Here is a 13,055-nt window from a genome sequence, read left to right on the forward strand (position 1 = left end):
CTTCACAGCTCCCATGAATGCCTGTCCTCAGTATTGCAGAACAGCAGTGCTACATCCTCTCAAGTTTTGATAACTGTAGTTCTATAGCATGTGTCTAGAAGAAATGAATGGTTAAATAGCTATTCTATGGTTAATATAGTTGTTATTATTAATGATTCATTACATTATTTTCTCATCAGTAATTTGCAATGTTTGTATTTTACTTTAGAAAACCCTGGGTTGATACAAATTGTGCAGCTAAGGTTAAGTCTGTATGTTGTTTATGATCACAGTTACAATGATCCATAAATTATTTTGAGTTAGGGACCTTGTTGTCATTATTCTTGAAGTCAGTGGAAGTTTTGTAGGTTGGTTTTTCTGTGGTGTTTTTTTTGGTTTTTGGCGGGGTTTGGGGGTTTTTTGTTTGTTTGTTTTTTGGGGGGTTGTGGGGGGTTTTTTGGGTTTTTGTGTGTGTGTGTGTGTGTGTGCGCGCATGTGTGTGTGGGTTTTGTTGGTTGGTTGGTTGGTTTTGGGTTTTTTTTTCCCTGGTGAAAAAAAACCATGAACCTGTTGTTTGATTGCTTGTCTCATTTTGATGATGTGTCAGTAAGATTGCTATTACAGATGACTGGAGTTTTGTATTATTATTCTGGCCTTAGTGTCTGCGTTCTAGAGAGTATATGTCGATTGAAACTTGATATTCTTTTGACTAGGTTGATTTTCACTGTCTCATACTTAAAATTCTTAAGGGAAAAAGAATCCTAGATTTAAAAATGTTTATATATTTTGAATTAGAAAATATTTCAATCCAAGAGAGATAAGTTTAGAATTTATTCAGTTCCTTAACACATGGAATAATATAAAAAAATAAGACCTAAGGAAAAAAAAAGGAATAGTTCAGAGGTAACTGAAACCAAATTGGTATTGTGTGTCAAGGCCGGATTGTTCAATTGTTAAAACTGTGCTGTAATAAGTTTTGTTGTGTATAGTTGCCAAAATGAGATAATGCTATTGAAAGGGGTTAGCAGATACTACATGTTGCAAGAAAGCTTCCTTGTATGAAGTTTTGAGCTAGCAATTTTGTAAATATTAAAATCTAAACTGTCAAAGAATAAACATTTGATGTTTTTAGCAGTGTCTTAATTCTAACAGAAATATACACACAGGATATTGTTGTTTTGAAAAATTGAAATGATAAAAATAGCTCCACATTAAAAACCTTTGTAAAAACTCCAGTTGTTACTAGGATTTCACATCAAATTTATTGATGTCTTTCTAAATAGAAGTTAAAGCATGTTAAAATCTGAAAATTAAGACTTTCAGCTTTACTGTTGCCACCAGATATTTGTCATTAATATTTTGCATGAGCAAATTTATGTCTGTGACTAAACCTACTATGACAATAAAGGAAAAAATATTTAAAAAAATTCAAGAAGGAATGTTTGTTTTAAATTTATATGGATAAGCTGTATTTCTATATGTGGAAATATGAAAAGGATCATATTTTTCTCTTCCTTAAGAAATACTTTTGAAAAGCAGACTTTTAAGAACACTGATAGCCAACATCTGAAAATTTTTCGTATGCCCTTCCTGACCTCCCTCCTTAGCTGCAAACAGCTCACTTTCTACCTCTGAATGGGCAAAAGAAATTTTTTTTGCCTGGAGTAATGGAAAAAGAAATAGCTTAGCCTAGCCTTCCCAGTGACTGTATAGCTGACTTATCAGCTGATATGAGCATTCAGTGGGTTGGCATCCAAGTCGTGTCAGCACTGCTGTGGAGTGGAGCCTCTCACATCTGAGACGGGCCCTGTGCAAGTGACAGTGGAGACTCTCACTGGCACTGTTTGCAGACTTAATTTACTGTGAAAAGTAAAACAAAAGCAGAAAGACAATGCCAGTCACATTTGAGGAGGGATGGCTTTGTTTCTAGGCTTTATTTTTCCATGCCTGAACATGCTTTTAGAGTATTAAATAAACAGTCATATATAACTGTGCTGCAGCATGATTAGTAAAGAATGGGAGACAGGCTTGAAGCCAACTGTAGCACTGTTTTCATATTTGCAATTTAATATCCCTCCTATTTATATTCAGCTCTCTTGGCCATGGAAAGCCTCATTTACACCTTGTTTTAGAACATCTGCTTACAGACCCACTAGAAAAAAATGAGCAAAGAAACAGAATGACACTTTGAGGTTTGGGGTTTGTTTTATTTCATCAGAAAACATTATATAAAGACTTCATTGTGGCAGTTGTATTTCTATTTCTTCATACCTTGCTTTTTAAAAGAACCACGTTAAGGCTCTAGAGAAAGATGTTTTATATTCTAAGCTGCACTTACACATACCTTCTTTATCTTTAGTTTTAGGAATATTTTATTTTAATTACTCACAAGGGTTTTTCTGCCTTCTAAAATAATTCTGGGTATCTGATTACCTATCAATAGCATGTGCTATTTCACGTGTACTTCTTGAGTGCCTAAACCAAAACATGAACTTCCCAAATTATTTCTGGATTTTTTTGAAAAAAAACCAAAACAAACAAAATAAACCAACCAACCAAAAAAAAACCCCAACAAAAACCGTGGAAGCTTCAAAATGTTTTGAAAAACCATCTGTGAACCTGTCACTTCATCTTTTCCTTACCATGCCAGTTATTCCAGAGGCTGCATCATGCTGACATTTGATTCTTTGTGTAATAGGAGGAAGAGAGTTCAGTGCAGGCTCAGCTGGCTTTCCCACCCAGAACAGATGTATTATTTCTGAATGTTAGAAATGAAGCTCTCATTTCTGAAAATTAGATACCACGTCTGGATATTCTGGGGAAAAAATGCTGATCTGACAGACAGGGAGGCCTTGCTTCTGGTTAGATTCTGCTCCATCTGGGGAATGTAGTATGCTTCATACCTTATTTGTGAGAAATAAAGGACCTCTCTCCAAGACAGCAGATATACTTATGGGTCCAGAATCCTTTAAACCAATATAAGCTAGCAAAAGCATCTGAAAATCTCTTGTCTTCATCCGTGTTTAGTTGTGTATGCTGTAAGTACTTTTACACTGTAATATGGGAAATGGGGAAGGTGAGATTCATTGTGCTCTGACCTTTCAGACTGCTCAACTGAAAACCAGAAACATGATTACCCAGAATTAGCCAGAAGCTAATGGAATCGTTAATTTCAGAGGGAATATATTATGACACAGATATATCCCACCTAATTAAGAATGTCACTAAGGTTGTCAAGTGAAAGGCCTATGCTCCTTCAGTAGTTAGTGGAGAGTGAAGCTTAGGCAAACTTTGTCAGATGAATTGAATTTTTTTGTAACTGTCCTATTTTCTGCAAAGAGAATTTCCCTCAAGTCTTTTAAGTTATGTCTTTTATATTAAGCTCTTCAATCAACTATATGCATTTAGTTGGATGCATCCCGCCTGGCCCCTTTAGATGGAATTTAATTGAATAACATTTGCTATCTAAACACTGATGGAGTTAGTAGGTGAAAGAAAACATATTAACAGTTTTATAGATTGCTGGAATTCATCTTATCCCTGAATACTAAACCAGTATTGGAATTTCTTTAGAGAACTGTGTTCCTTGCAGTTTTCTGCTCTTGATCTTGAAATAGGAAGAAGAAGCTCTAACAATAGTTCAAAACTCAGTTGAATGGTTAATAGGGTAATCTTAATGTCATTCTCTCCCAGCTGCTTTGTTAATATACATATGGCATCTTGAAAAGAAAGAAGAAAGCAAGTTTGGGTTTTTTTACTATTTGTTATATTTTTAGAACTATTTTGCAATGAGCTCAGAAATTTCTTTATGCAGCTCTAGGTGCCTACTCTAATGTTTTTCTGTCTTATTTCTGTAATCTGTCCAGGCCTTTTTGTTTTTCTTTATTGTATAGTTCCGGATTTTTTCAGTCAGGAACATTTCACATATAAAATCCTACTTTCAGCTGATACTCCTTTTCTCCCATAACCTCCCATATGTTGTATATGCAGCTTTTTGTGGACTGTGGTATTCATCACCTCCTTTAAAAGAGGAGTGTGCCAGACATTGTAATGTGCCCTGCCAGTACCTGCTCATCTTCTCTTGGTCTTGCTGCTCGCTGACAGCAATGTTGCTGGTGGTGATAAACTGGATGAACTGCATGTTTTTCTTCAGATTGTACTTTGTGTCTTGCACACTGATGACAGATTTTTTTCTTGACATATGAGCTCAGTCAGTATTTTTTGTTAATTAAACTTCTGTCATACATTTCCAAAGTATGCATAAATTGCTCAAGATGATAGTTTTATTTGCCCTGTGTTCAGATAATCCATCTCATCTTTAACTGGAATGTTTCATCAGTGATCCTTGTTCTCACCTGTGTAACTCATTAACTGCATCTAGACATCTTACTCTTTTTGTAGTTATTTAAGCCTTTGAATATCAGTGTAATTATCACAAATTCATTACTTTTATGGTGAGAGACAACCCACAGGAACCATACACTTTTGTTCTTCATGTGAACTGCATCTTCCTGTTGATGTCTTATGAATTCATAATTAGCTTTGTAAATAATTTTTGGCATTGCTTGCAGAGGGAGAAGAGAAACTTTTAAATTTATTTAAGGTCACAGTAAAAGCTTAAAAGGCTGTGTTATTGACTTTGAATGCTTGGCAAGACAAGAAACAAGCAAGGTAGGTCCCTACCCCTTTATCTTTGCATGAGCTTCTCAAAGCCCATTAAGAATATATCAGGAAAAGAGGCATTTTTTTTTGACAGCCAAGTATTAGGCTTGAGTGGCACATTTGTTTAGACTTATTATTTCTACTTCCTACTTTAAGCTTTACTGCCTTGTGTTCCACTACAAACCATGGAACATTCCTGAAAAAGCATTGCAATGCAAATTTTGGAAATGTGAAAAATGTAAACAATCTCTGTTGTTCAGTCCTTTCCCGGCTGAGCGCTATTATCTTCATCTGTGTACAAAAAACTTGTCCTCACCGAAAAGCATTAGAGTATGGTTCAGAATTTTATAAAAAATTTATCAGCTCTTTGGTAGCATAACCTAAAAAATTTACTACTAGGACTGGCTTACTTTGTCAGGGAAAAAGGTAATGATTTTGTACTTTGTCTTTGAATTGGACAGTTAATTGGCATGATCGTAGAGAGATATGTGAAAAAGGAGTATTTAATGAAGATATCTAATCCGTATTTTAAAAAGCCAGTTTTAAAACAGAATTGTTTATCTTCAATCACATTTACATACAAAGCAAATAACTTAGCTATGTTCCTAGACAGTACCTAGAAAAATACCACCAGAAAGAAAATCAAAAGGAGGAGGATATACGAATGTGAAAATATGCACATGTGCATTTTGAGAAAAAATAATTCCTGTCTGAAAGATTGCAAAAAAAAAAAACCCATAGGAAATTCTTCTTTTATCAAGCAGCTTTCTATAAATCCAATGCTTTCTATAGGGCTTCAGAAGTCTGTCAGACTACAAAAATTACAGTCTTGCCTGAAGGATATATAAAACAACTAAAGATAGCATTGGGCAACACAATGCTACAAACCCATCAACATTCTAAAGAAAATTCAGAAATAAAAAATAAATTAGAATGTTTGGTTTCTAAGGAAGTACCAAAGAGACAAATTATATCACCTTTAGGTGAAAAAGTCTTGCATCAATGCAAAGCCTTCCTCAAACTGATATTTCATTGATTGCTTTACTAAGCAACATTTCAAAAAGTGAATAAATTTGTTAGAGAATCATTTCTGATGTGACTGTGGGAATCTCCTCCTACACCAACAAATCAACAGCAAAAATCAGAAAGTAAGCCAGTTTTTTGCATGCATCTAACTGGTTTCCAAAGCAATAGAAATAAACCATGCAATATTTTAACCTTGAAATAAACATTTAGAAAAATCTAGGTGCAGATGAAAAGCAGAAAGTGAGAATTGATCCTAATTTTGACTGAATCAGTTTTTCTTCCATCTAAATTATCTGTAGAAGAAAAATGTTTTAAAAAGTCAAACAAAATTGTTCCAAAATATAATTTAAATTTTCTGGGATTTTATATTTTTCTGTTAGTATATTTTAATAAACAAAATAAATTCTCATTAGGTAGTATTCAGTATATGAATGAATTTCAGTTAGACAAACCTGAGAAGACTGTCCTTCTATGGAGAGAAATTTAGACCAATATTGGCTTTTTTTTTTTTTCTCTCGAAACAGTTGACTTGAATGCAAGCCAAGGAATATCAACCACATGTCAGTAATAGCACACCATGAAATCTATCCATGTTACAACAGACTTTTGGAACTATGCCTGGAAGTATAATATGTTAGAGAGAAAGAGGGGATGAACGTGTCTTGTAGAGGCAATAATAAATGTCCAACAAGTGATTGTTAGCAATGAAAGTGATGTTATAAAAGAGACTTTGGATGTGTGTGTTTTCTGTGGTTTACAGCGCATTTAGTGATAAAATCAGAACAACAGTCTCTTCCAGAAGCATTGTATATTAAATGAGACAAGTTGAAGTATTTTTGCTTCATCTTTTATTTCTCTCCATGAATGGAGGCATGAATTTGGAGATGCTAGTGAGTACAGAAAGGGAAGTGTTAGAGGCCATTTCCTTGTGAGGGACTCAACAGTAGTTCTTAAACATGTTAATGTCTAAAGATGTCTGTACACTTTTTTTAATTATTATTATTTTCTTGTTTATTTATATTTAAATAAATAATAGCATTTTTGGTTCTAGACAACACTTGAAAATAAACAGACGAGGCTCTTTTAGCTTCTGCATTGTTAAAACGTTTTCTAGGCAAACTCAGCAAGTTTTCTACTTGCTCTCTTTCATATTTGCATGTGGGGAATTATACATGTAAGATGCTGTCACCAAAAAAAATCCATTGGGATGCTAGTATCTCTGTAGAGATTCTTCTTTAAAAATGAAAATGACATTGCAAAGATCTTCTGGATGAAATCTGAACCTCTGAAAAGAAGAACCAAACTCCTGTAGGGTAATAATACAGGTGATGAACAGGAACAAATATCTAATCTTTAAACTACTCTGTCAGAAAAGTTTATTGATAAAGAGCCCTTATTGAGTCTGGAATGTTGACATAAGGTGCAGTCACAACCCTGCATTATAGAAAATTAAATGCAAAAAAACAACATGCCTGAAGTGGGAACTTGTGTAGTACTTTAAATCTGACTTCTGTGTCTAAAGAAGTCAGTGTCTAAATCAAAACCTGAAGAGAGAACTGTGCACTCTACAGTACTCTCCCAGTACAACTGCATCAAGATAAATTTCAGCATTTGAGAAAACGTGTGTCAGCTGCAATGAATAATTTAAAAAGAATATGCAAATGCATTTATGCCAAATGTGCACAGAGACAGTCGCAATAATTCAGAGGAATTTTTTCTGGGTAAGATGAACAACATGAAGCAAAAGGCCTGAAAGCCAAAGGTCAGTTGTGAATTTGAGGCTGGGTAAAGTGCTAAAACTAAGTAAGTTTTTATTAGTATTGAATCCAATATATAGACAATTGAAAATGAATGAGATGTTTGCCAGACAGGACAATTCAGGAAGAAATTGAAAAGATTCTTCTGTTCATGCTTCTATGTGGCCAAAATTCCAACACAGCGCCTTGTTCTGGCATTTCCTGTTTGGAAAATGCACCCCAAACCAGGACTACCCTGCGCTGCATAGGCCAGCTGCTTCCCAGTATTCCCATCAGCCCACTGCCAGGCTGACCCTGGGCTTATTCTGGGGGACGTCCAGCGCTGCCAGGGTTTCACAGTGAGGCATGATAGGCTGTGAGCAGGATGGATATACATGATCTCTGTAGGTGCAGTTTTGATCTCTGGCAAAACCGTCTAAGAGAATTCCTGAAGCTGTGAAGGAGTTTGGAAGTTCACGTAGCTGAAAGTATACATTCGTTTGTATGTGATGGGATAATCTACATGTGATAAAAACACAGCAAGCTGTACACCTTTTTTGCAACTTTCTGTGTTGAGAGCTCACATCAGGGAACTCATATGAAATAAATATATGATGAGATTGAGAGAAAGTGTAAAAGTAAGTACTGAGTGGTTTGGAACAAAGATAAAATTGCACTGCAACATGAGTTTATGGGAGTTAAGTTTTATTGGGCATTTAATTTGTTGCTATGTTTCTGTATTATTTTTCTTGTTGTAAGGCGCAGTGTCCTCATAAAATGAAATTAATGAGGTTTAATTTGTTTCCTTTTCATTCCTTTTCTGTTTGTAGAAACTGTACCTTTTAGATAAGATTTCACTGTCTCTGTCCCTAAGGTCACTGAAGCCATCATACAATGTTTCTTCAGGGGTACTAACTTATTTATAACAAAACTAAAATAAGAACAGTGTTTGAAATTTAATGAATGTACTTTTCATGGGACAAATACCCATGAATTAGAAAGAAGGAGGAAAAATAAACTCAACAACCCGTAACTGAAATCTTGATCTTATTAAAATAGATAGGATTTGGGTAATGTTTTCAGAGGAAAAAGGATTTCAACCAGTTATGACCACGAGGAAAGTTGTTCTCCACACAAACAGTTTCAGAATAGGCTCTGAATTACCTGCTCCCTGAAATTGGTCTGTTTTGATATAAAAAATCATTCCAGAAGGTTGATGATTTGCCTGCTTTGATAATTCATAACTCAGAAAAGCCATTACAGGCACTGAAAAGCTTACAAAATCTGGCAAGAGCATTTTGGCAGCTGCAGTGATGATGCAAAAAAAGAGAAAAACCCAAACAAAACCAACAACAATTATTTTAAAAAATAACCACAGGTTAAAGATTTGTTTGTTCAAATAATTATTTATTTCAGCTATTCTTTGCAAATGTGAGCTGAGTTTAAATTAGTGATCTTTTATCTGCATGATTTGGTAGATGAATTTCACTATCACTTCTAGTTTGTTTTGAGTTTATGTGTTTGGCTTCTTAGAATGAAAATCGAATGGATCAGAGAAAGCAATTCTCACTATAAACACAATAGACAGGATGCTAAAGAATAAACCGTGATACCTCTTTAAGATGCTATACTATTTCAGAAATCTTCAGCCTGCCACGTAGCAGAATGCCACTTCAAAGGAGAACGATTCCTTTGAATCTCAGGAGATTGGGTTCTGAATTTAATTCCTGGAGTGAACAGGCTCCTTAAGCATGCCTTGTAAGTTCTCTTGAGCAAAGAGGGAAGGTTGTAACAGCAGAGAAAATTATCTAAAAAATTACATTATTCTTTCCTGTGCTTTTTTTAAATCAAATAATTCATAATTTCATTCAATTATAAAAAGAATTTATAAGCTCGCTGCTGTTGCTAGAAACTAATAATTTGTTGTGCAAGGTTAAGCTTTTTTTTAATGCCCTTACAGCAGGAAGTATATTGCTGCCCAGATCACATTTCTGTGGTTTGCTTCAGTGATATCAGTGATAGCAGCCTTCAGGCATAAGCCATAATTGCCACATGGTTTAACTTGAATTTTATATTTTAGTTATTCTTACATAAACAGAGCAAGCTTCCATATTTTTTCCTGTCTTCTTGATGTTCTTGGTATTATGACATAAAATTAGGCACATCATTGGCCACTGGCTCTTCAGCTGAAAGCAACTGACAGAGGAAAACTGAAGCTCTTCCTTTTTTAAAATATGTTTCTAAAATGAAATCATTCATCATTTGAGCAACTTTTTCTGAGATACTCAACCAATCAGGTTCATGTTTTTAAAGAGAATCCGTTCCATAACAAGCAGACAATTCTCTCTGAGAAGGCAGCTCTTGTGACTCACAGCAACTGTCATCTCTGCTATAATCTTATGCCCAAGGCAGACTTTTTAGGGGCTCATAAGCTCTGTTTTCCTCCTCTTTGCTATGGTATTTTGTATTATCTCAGTGGAGATTTTTGAGTAGGCTTCTTCGTCATTACTACAGATCAGAAAATAAATAGATATTAAAAGAATTAATAATGCTCATGGTAATGCCTATCTTTTTTTCTCCATTTGGTGCTAATCACAAAATAGGAAAATCCTTAAATCTATATGGAGCCCAGTCATAAAAACAGTTATTACATTTCTTTAATTTAACTAATATAAAATATTAAGTACTCCATTAATTTATTATGGATGTGCTACACTGAGACATGTACTAAATTTATTGAGTATTGTTTATTTCACAAATTCTAGAGGGATCGCAATTAAGTCTTCAGACTTACTTGTTTTTGACAAGCTAAGAATATAGTCTAGGAAGCTGGTTTACTTTCAAAACACTTCTAGAATAAATAAGATTTAAAGTCAGTACAAAGACAGTCTTCTTTCTTATTTAATATTCCTGCCTTAGAAAAAAATGAGTGCAACTCTTTAGTTTGATAATAAATTAAGACTGGACATAGCACTTTAATTGTGAATTCATATCCCTGAATCTACATTTCTAAGTCATTTTCCAATTAATTATTTGTGAGTGAGTGCCTGGGGCTGAGCCAGATGTTGTTTTATTAACTTTAACGTGGTAATATGGAAAGGAAAAAAAGGAAACAGTAAAAGAACAATAACAAAAAAGGAGCATGTACAGAACAGAATTTACTTGTGTTAGCTATTTGCTCTTCAATAGATGGACTAGAATATAAACAACTGATGCATGGAAATGTCTACAGCTGTATTCAAGGGTGCATATCTATTTTGGACTTTGCTATCACTTTCTCTATTTTGCAAGTTGGATTTCTAGTAAGTGGGTTATTGGGAAAATTTGGTAAGGAAGACAGCTGTTATCTGCATGAAAGTATTTTTAGAAATCTTTATGTATAAATTAAACACACCAGTTTTTCTTTTAAACTAGTTGGATGTTGAGGGAAAAGTAAATCAGTTTGTAACTATCAAACTGGTAAGCATGGATGTAAAGTATGAATATTGAAGCATGGAGTACTAACTCAAGGAAAGGATAGAAAGCTGATATCAAAAGTATTAAACAGCTTTTCAAACTACTACTACAAGTCTTACTTACCTAGGGACAATCAGGAAAATTAATCTGAAATAAATTTTAAACTGGATTAATTAAATTACATTAAATCCCTATGTAAATATACTTCCTCAGAATTAAAATTACTTTTATTTAATAATATTTGGAAGTGAGTTTAAATCAAATTAAGATCTCTTTAATATTGCTTGAGAACATCCATCCTATAACTTCAAAGCAATAGACATTCAAATGTCAGACCTTTTGTTGTTTTGGATTGCTTTTCCTGATCAGATCCATGTGGATAAGCCACCCTGCTACGATTTTTTAGTATAATTTACAACCTTTTAGATTCTGACCTTGTTTGATTTCCATAACTAAAATATGTACTTATATTAGGCTTTTTCTGTATTACCTGAATTGAGAGATCTTGCATTAAAAACAAAAACAAGAAAATATCTTTAATTTACCCCTTATTTACTCTTTAAGGTTTAATTTTAGGCAGATTTTTGATCAGCATATTCAGCTTTCAAAAATATTTCTTATTCTCAGAGCCAATATTTTTCTGAGGTAAGCAGCTAGAAAAATGTTAGTGTGATGAATTTTTTTTGTTGTTTCTAGTAATGTGTTTAGATTTATCAGCATTTCTGAAGCCACCAAGTGTTCTTTGGGGTCATTTGGATTCCATATTTAGAGACCAATTTCCACATTTTACCATGTAGCCGCCTCATATCCTTTCCTCAGCATAAGATGAAAAGACATTTTCTTATTAAAAAAGTGTCTTTTCCACTGGTGTCAGCCCAGTAAAGCAGCAGCAAGGTAGCATGTTTACATATTTATATAACATTTAATTACTTTTTTTTTTCTGAATCAAGAATTTGTTTGTATGTAAACCCCAAATATGTCTGAATGGCAAAAATATAGTCTCATTGGTGCAATGCAAAACGGATTTTCAAGTGAGATTTTGCAACAGACATAGACAAAAGCTCATTTTTATTAAGACCCCAATTTAAAAAGCAAAAGAAGCAAAGCCTACAGTATTTAATTTTCTTTTTTTTTTTTTGCATCCTGATTGACAGTGGAAGAAGCAACCATAGGGCCTCTTGTCCTAACTACAGAGTAGTGATGATGAGAGGGAGGGACAGATACGTTTCACGGAGCATGCAGCGGTCTGTACTCCAGGTGTGTTGCTTTGCATCCGTCGTTGGCACAAGAGGGAGCGGAACGTGGAGAAAGCTTGCACTCTGGAAGCATAATCCTTGTTCTTCAGAAACATCATGTTAGAGCTCTGGCATAATTTTGACCTGATCATTAATGGATTATCAGACCAAAACTGTAAATTAAATAAGGACAGAAACAGACAAAGCCAGTCATGGATGCAGATGCATTTGTTACTTCTCTGTGACTCCTTTTTTTCAATGCTGTATCCGTTAAGTTCTGACTTACCACTGGTTTTGTTTTTCCTTCTTTTACTGCAGTTTATTATGCTGACATACATCTTCATGTTGGCCTGGCTTGGAGTCACAGCTTTCACTTCTCTGCCTGTTTACATGTACTTCAATCTGTGGACCATTTGCCGAAATACCACCGTAGTGGATGGAGCTAATCTCTGCTTGGATCTTCGCCAGTATGGTATGTAAATAAAAAGCACTAAATGAAAAGCAAGATTTCACAAAAGAGAGCACTCCACTGCTTTGCTTCTATGTATCTGAAATGAACTGTTCAGTGTTTCTGAAGCAATTGCTAAGTGTCTCTCTGCCCTTTTACCCTCTAGTCGAGGCAGCGTATAAAGGATGAACTGCGTTTCCAGACTTGACAAAAATTGAGTCAACTTTGTCCATCCTCTCAGAGTAATGAAAATCTGGCATGGGGCTTTGGCTTAGTCTCTTCTTTAGAAATTGTTGGAACCTGTCTCAAATGCCTGATAAGTCATTTATCTGGAGAATGACTTACGTTCTTGTGGTAGGACACTGGTCTGGAGATGTGAGATCCTGGGGTATCAGCTGTCATGAATTGGGACATGACTAGATTCATTGCTTTCAAAAACCTTGATGAGGACCAACAATACTGATAGTAACACTCTAAGAAAGTGGTGAACAGAGAGATAGAGAGTGGGTGGGG

At 34.7% G+C, this 13,055-nt stretch overlaps 1 protein-coding gene across 1 annotated transcript in view; it reads left to right on the plus strand.

The window, feature by feature from the left end:
- Positions 1-13,055, plus strand: part of GPM6A (glycoprotein M6A) — a 115,615-nt gene that overhangs the window by 91,162 nt on the left and 11,398 nt on the right. Inside the window, exon 4 of the mRNA XM_040064484.2 lies at positions 12,413-12,566. Within this exon, the coding sequence (XP_039920418.1) occupies positions 12,413-12,566 (154 nt within the window). The remainder of the gene's footprint in view (positions 1-12,412; positions 12,567-13,055) is intronic.

The sequence above is a fragment of the Hirundo rustica genome, chromosome 5, assembly GCF_015227805.2.
Source record: "Hirundo rustica isolate bHirRus1 chromosome 5, bHirRus1.pri.v3, whole genome shotgun sequence".
NCBI lineage: Eukaryota > Metazoa > Chordata > Aves > Passeriformes > Hirundinidae > Hirundo > Hirundo rustica.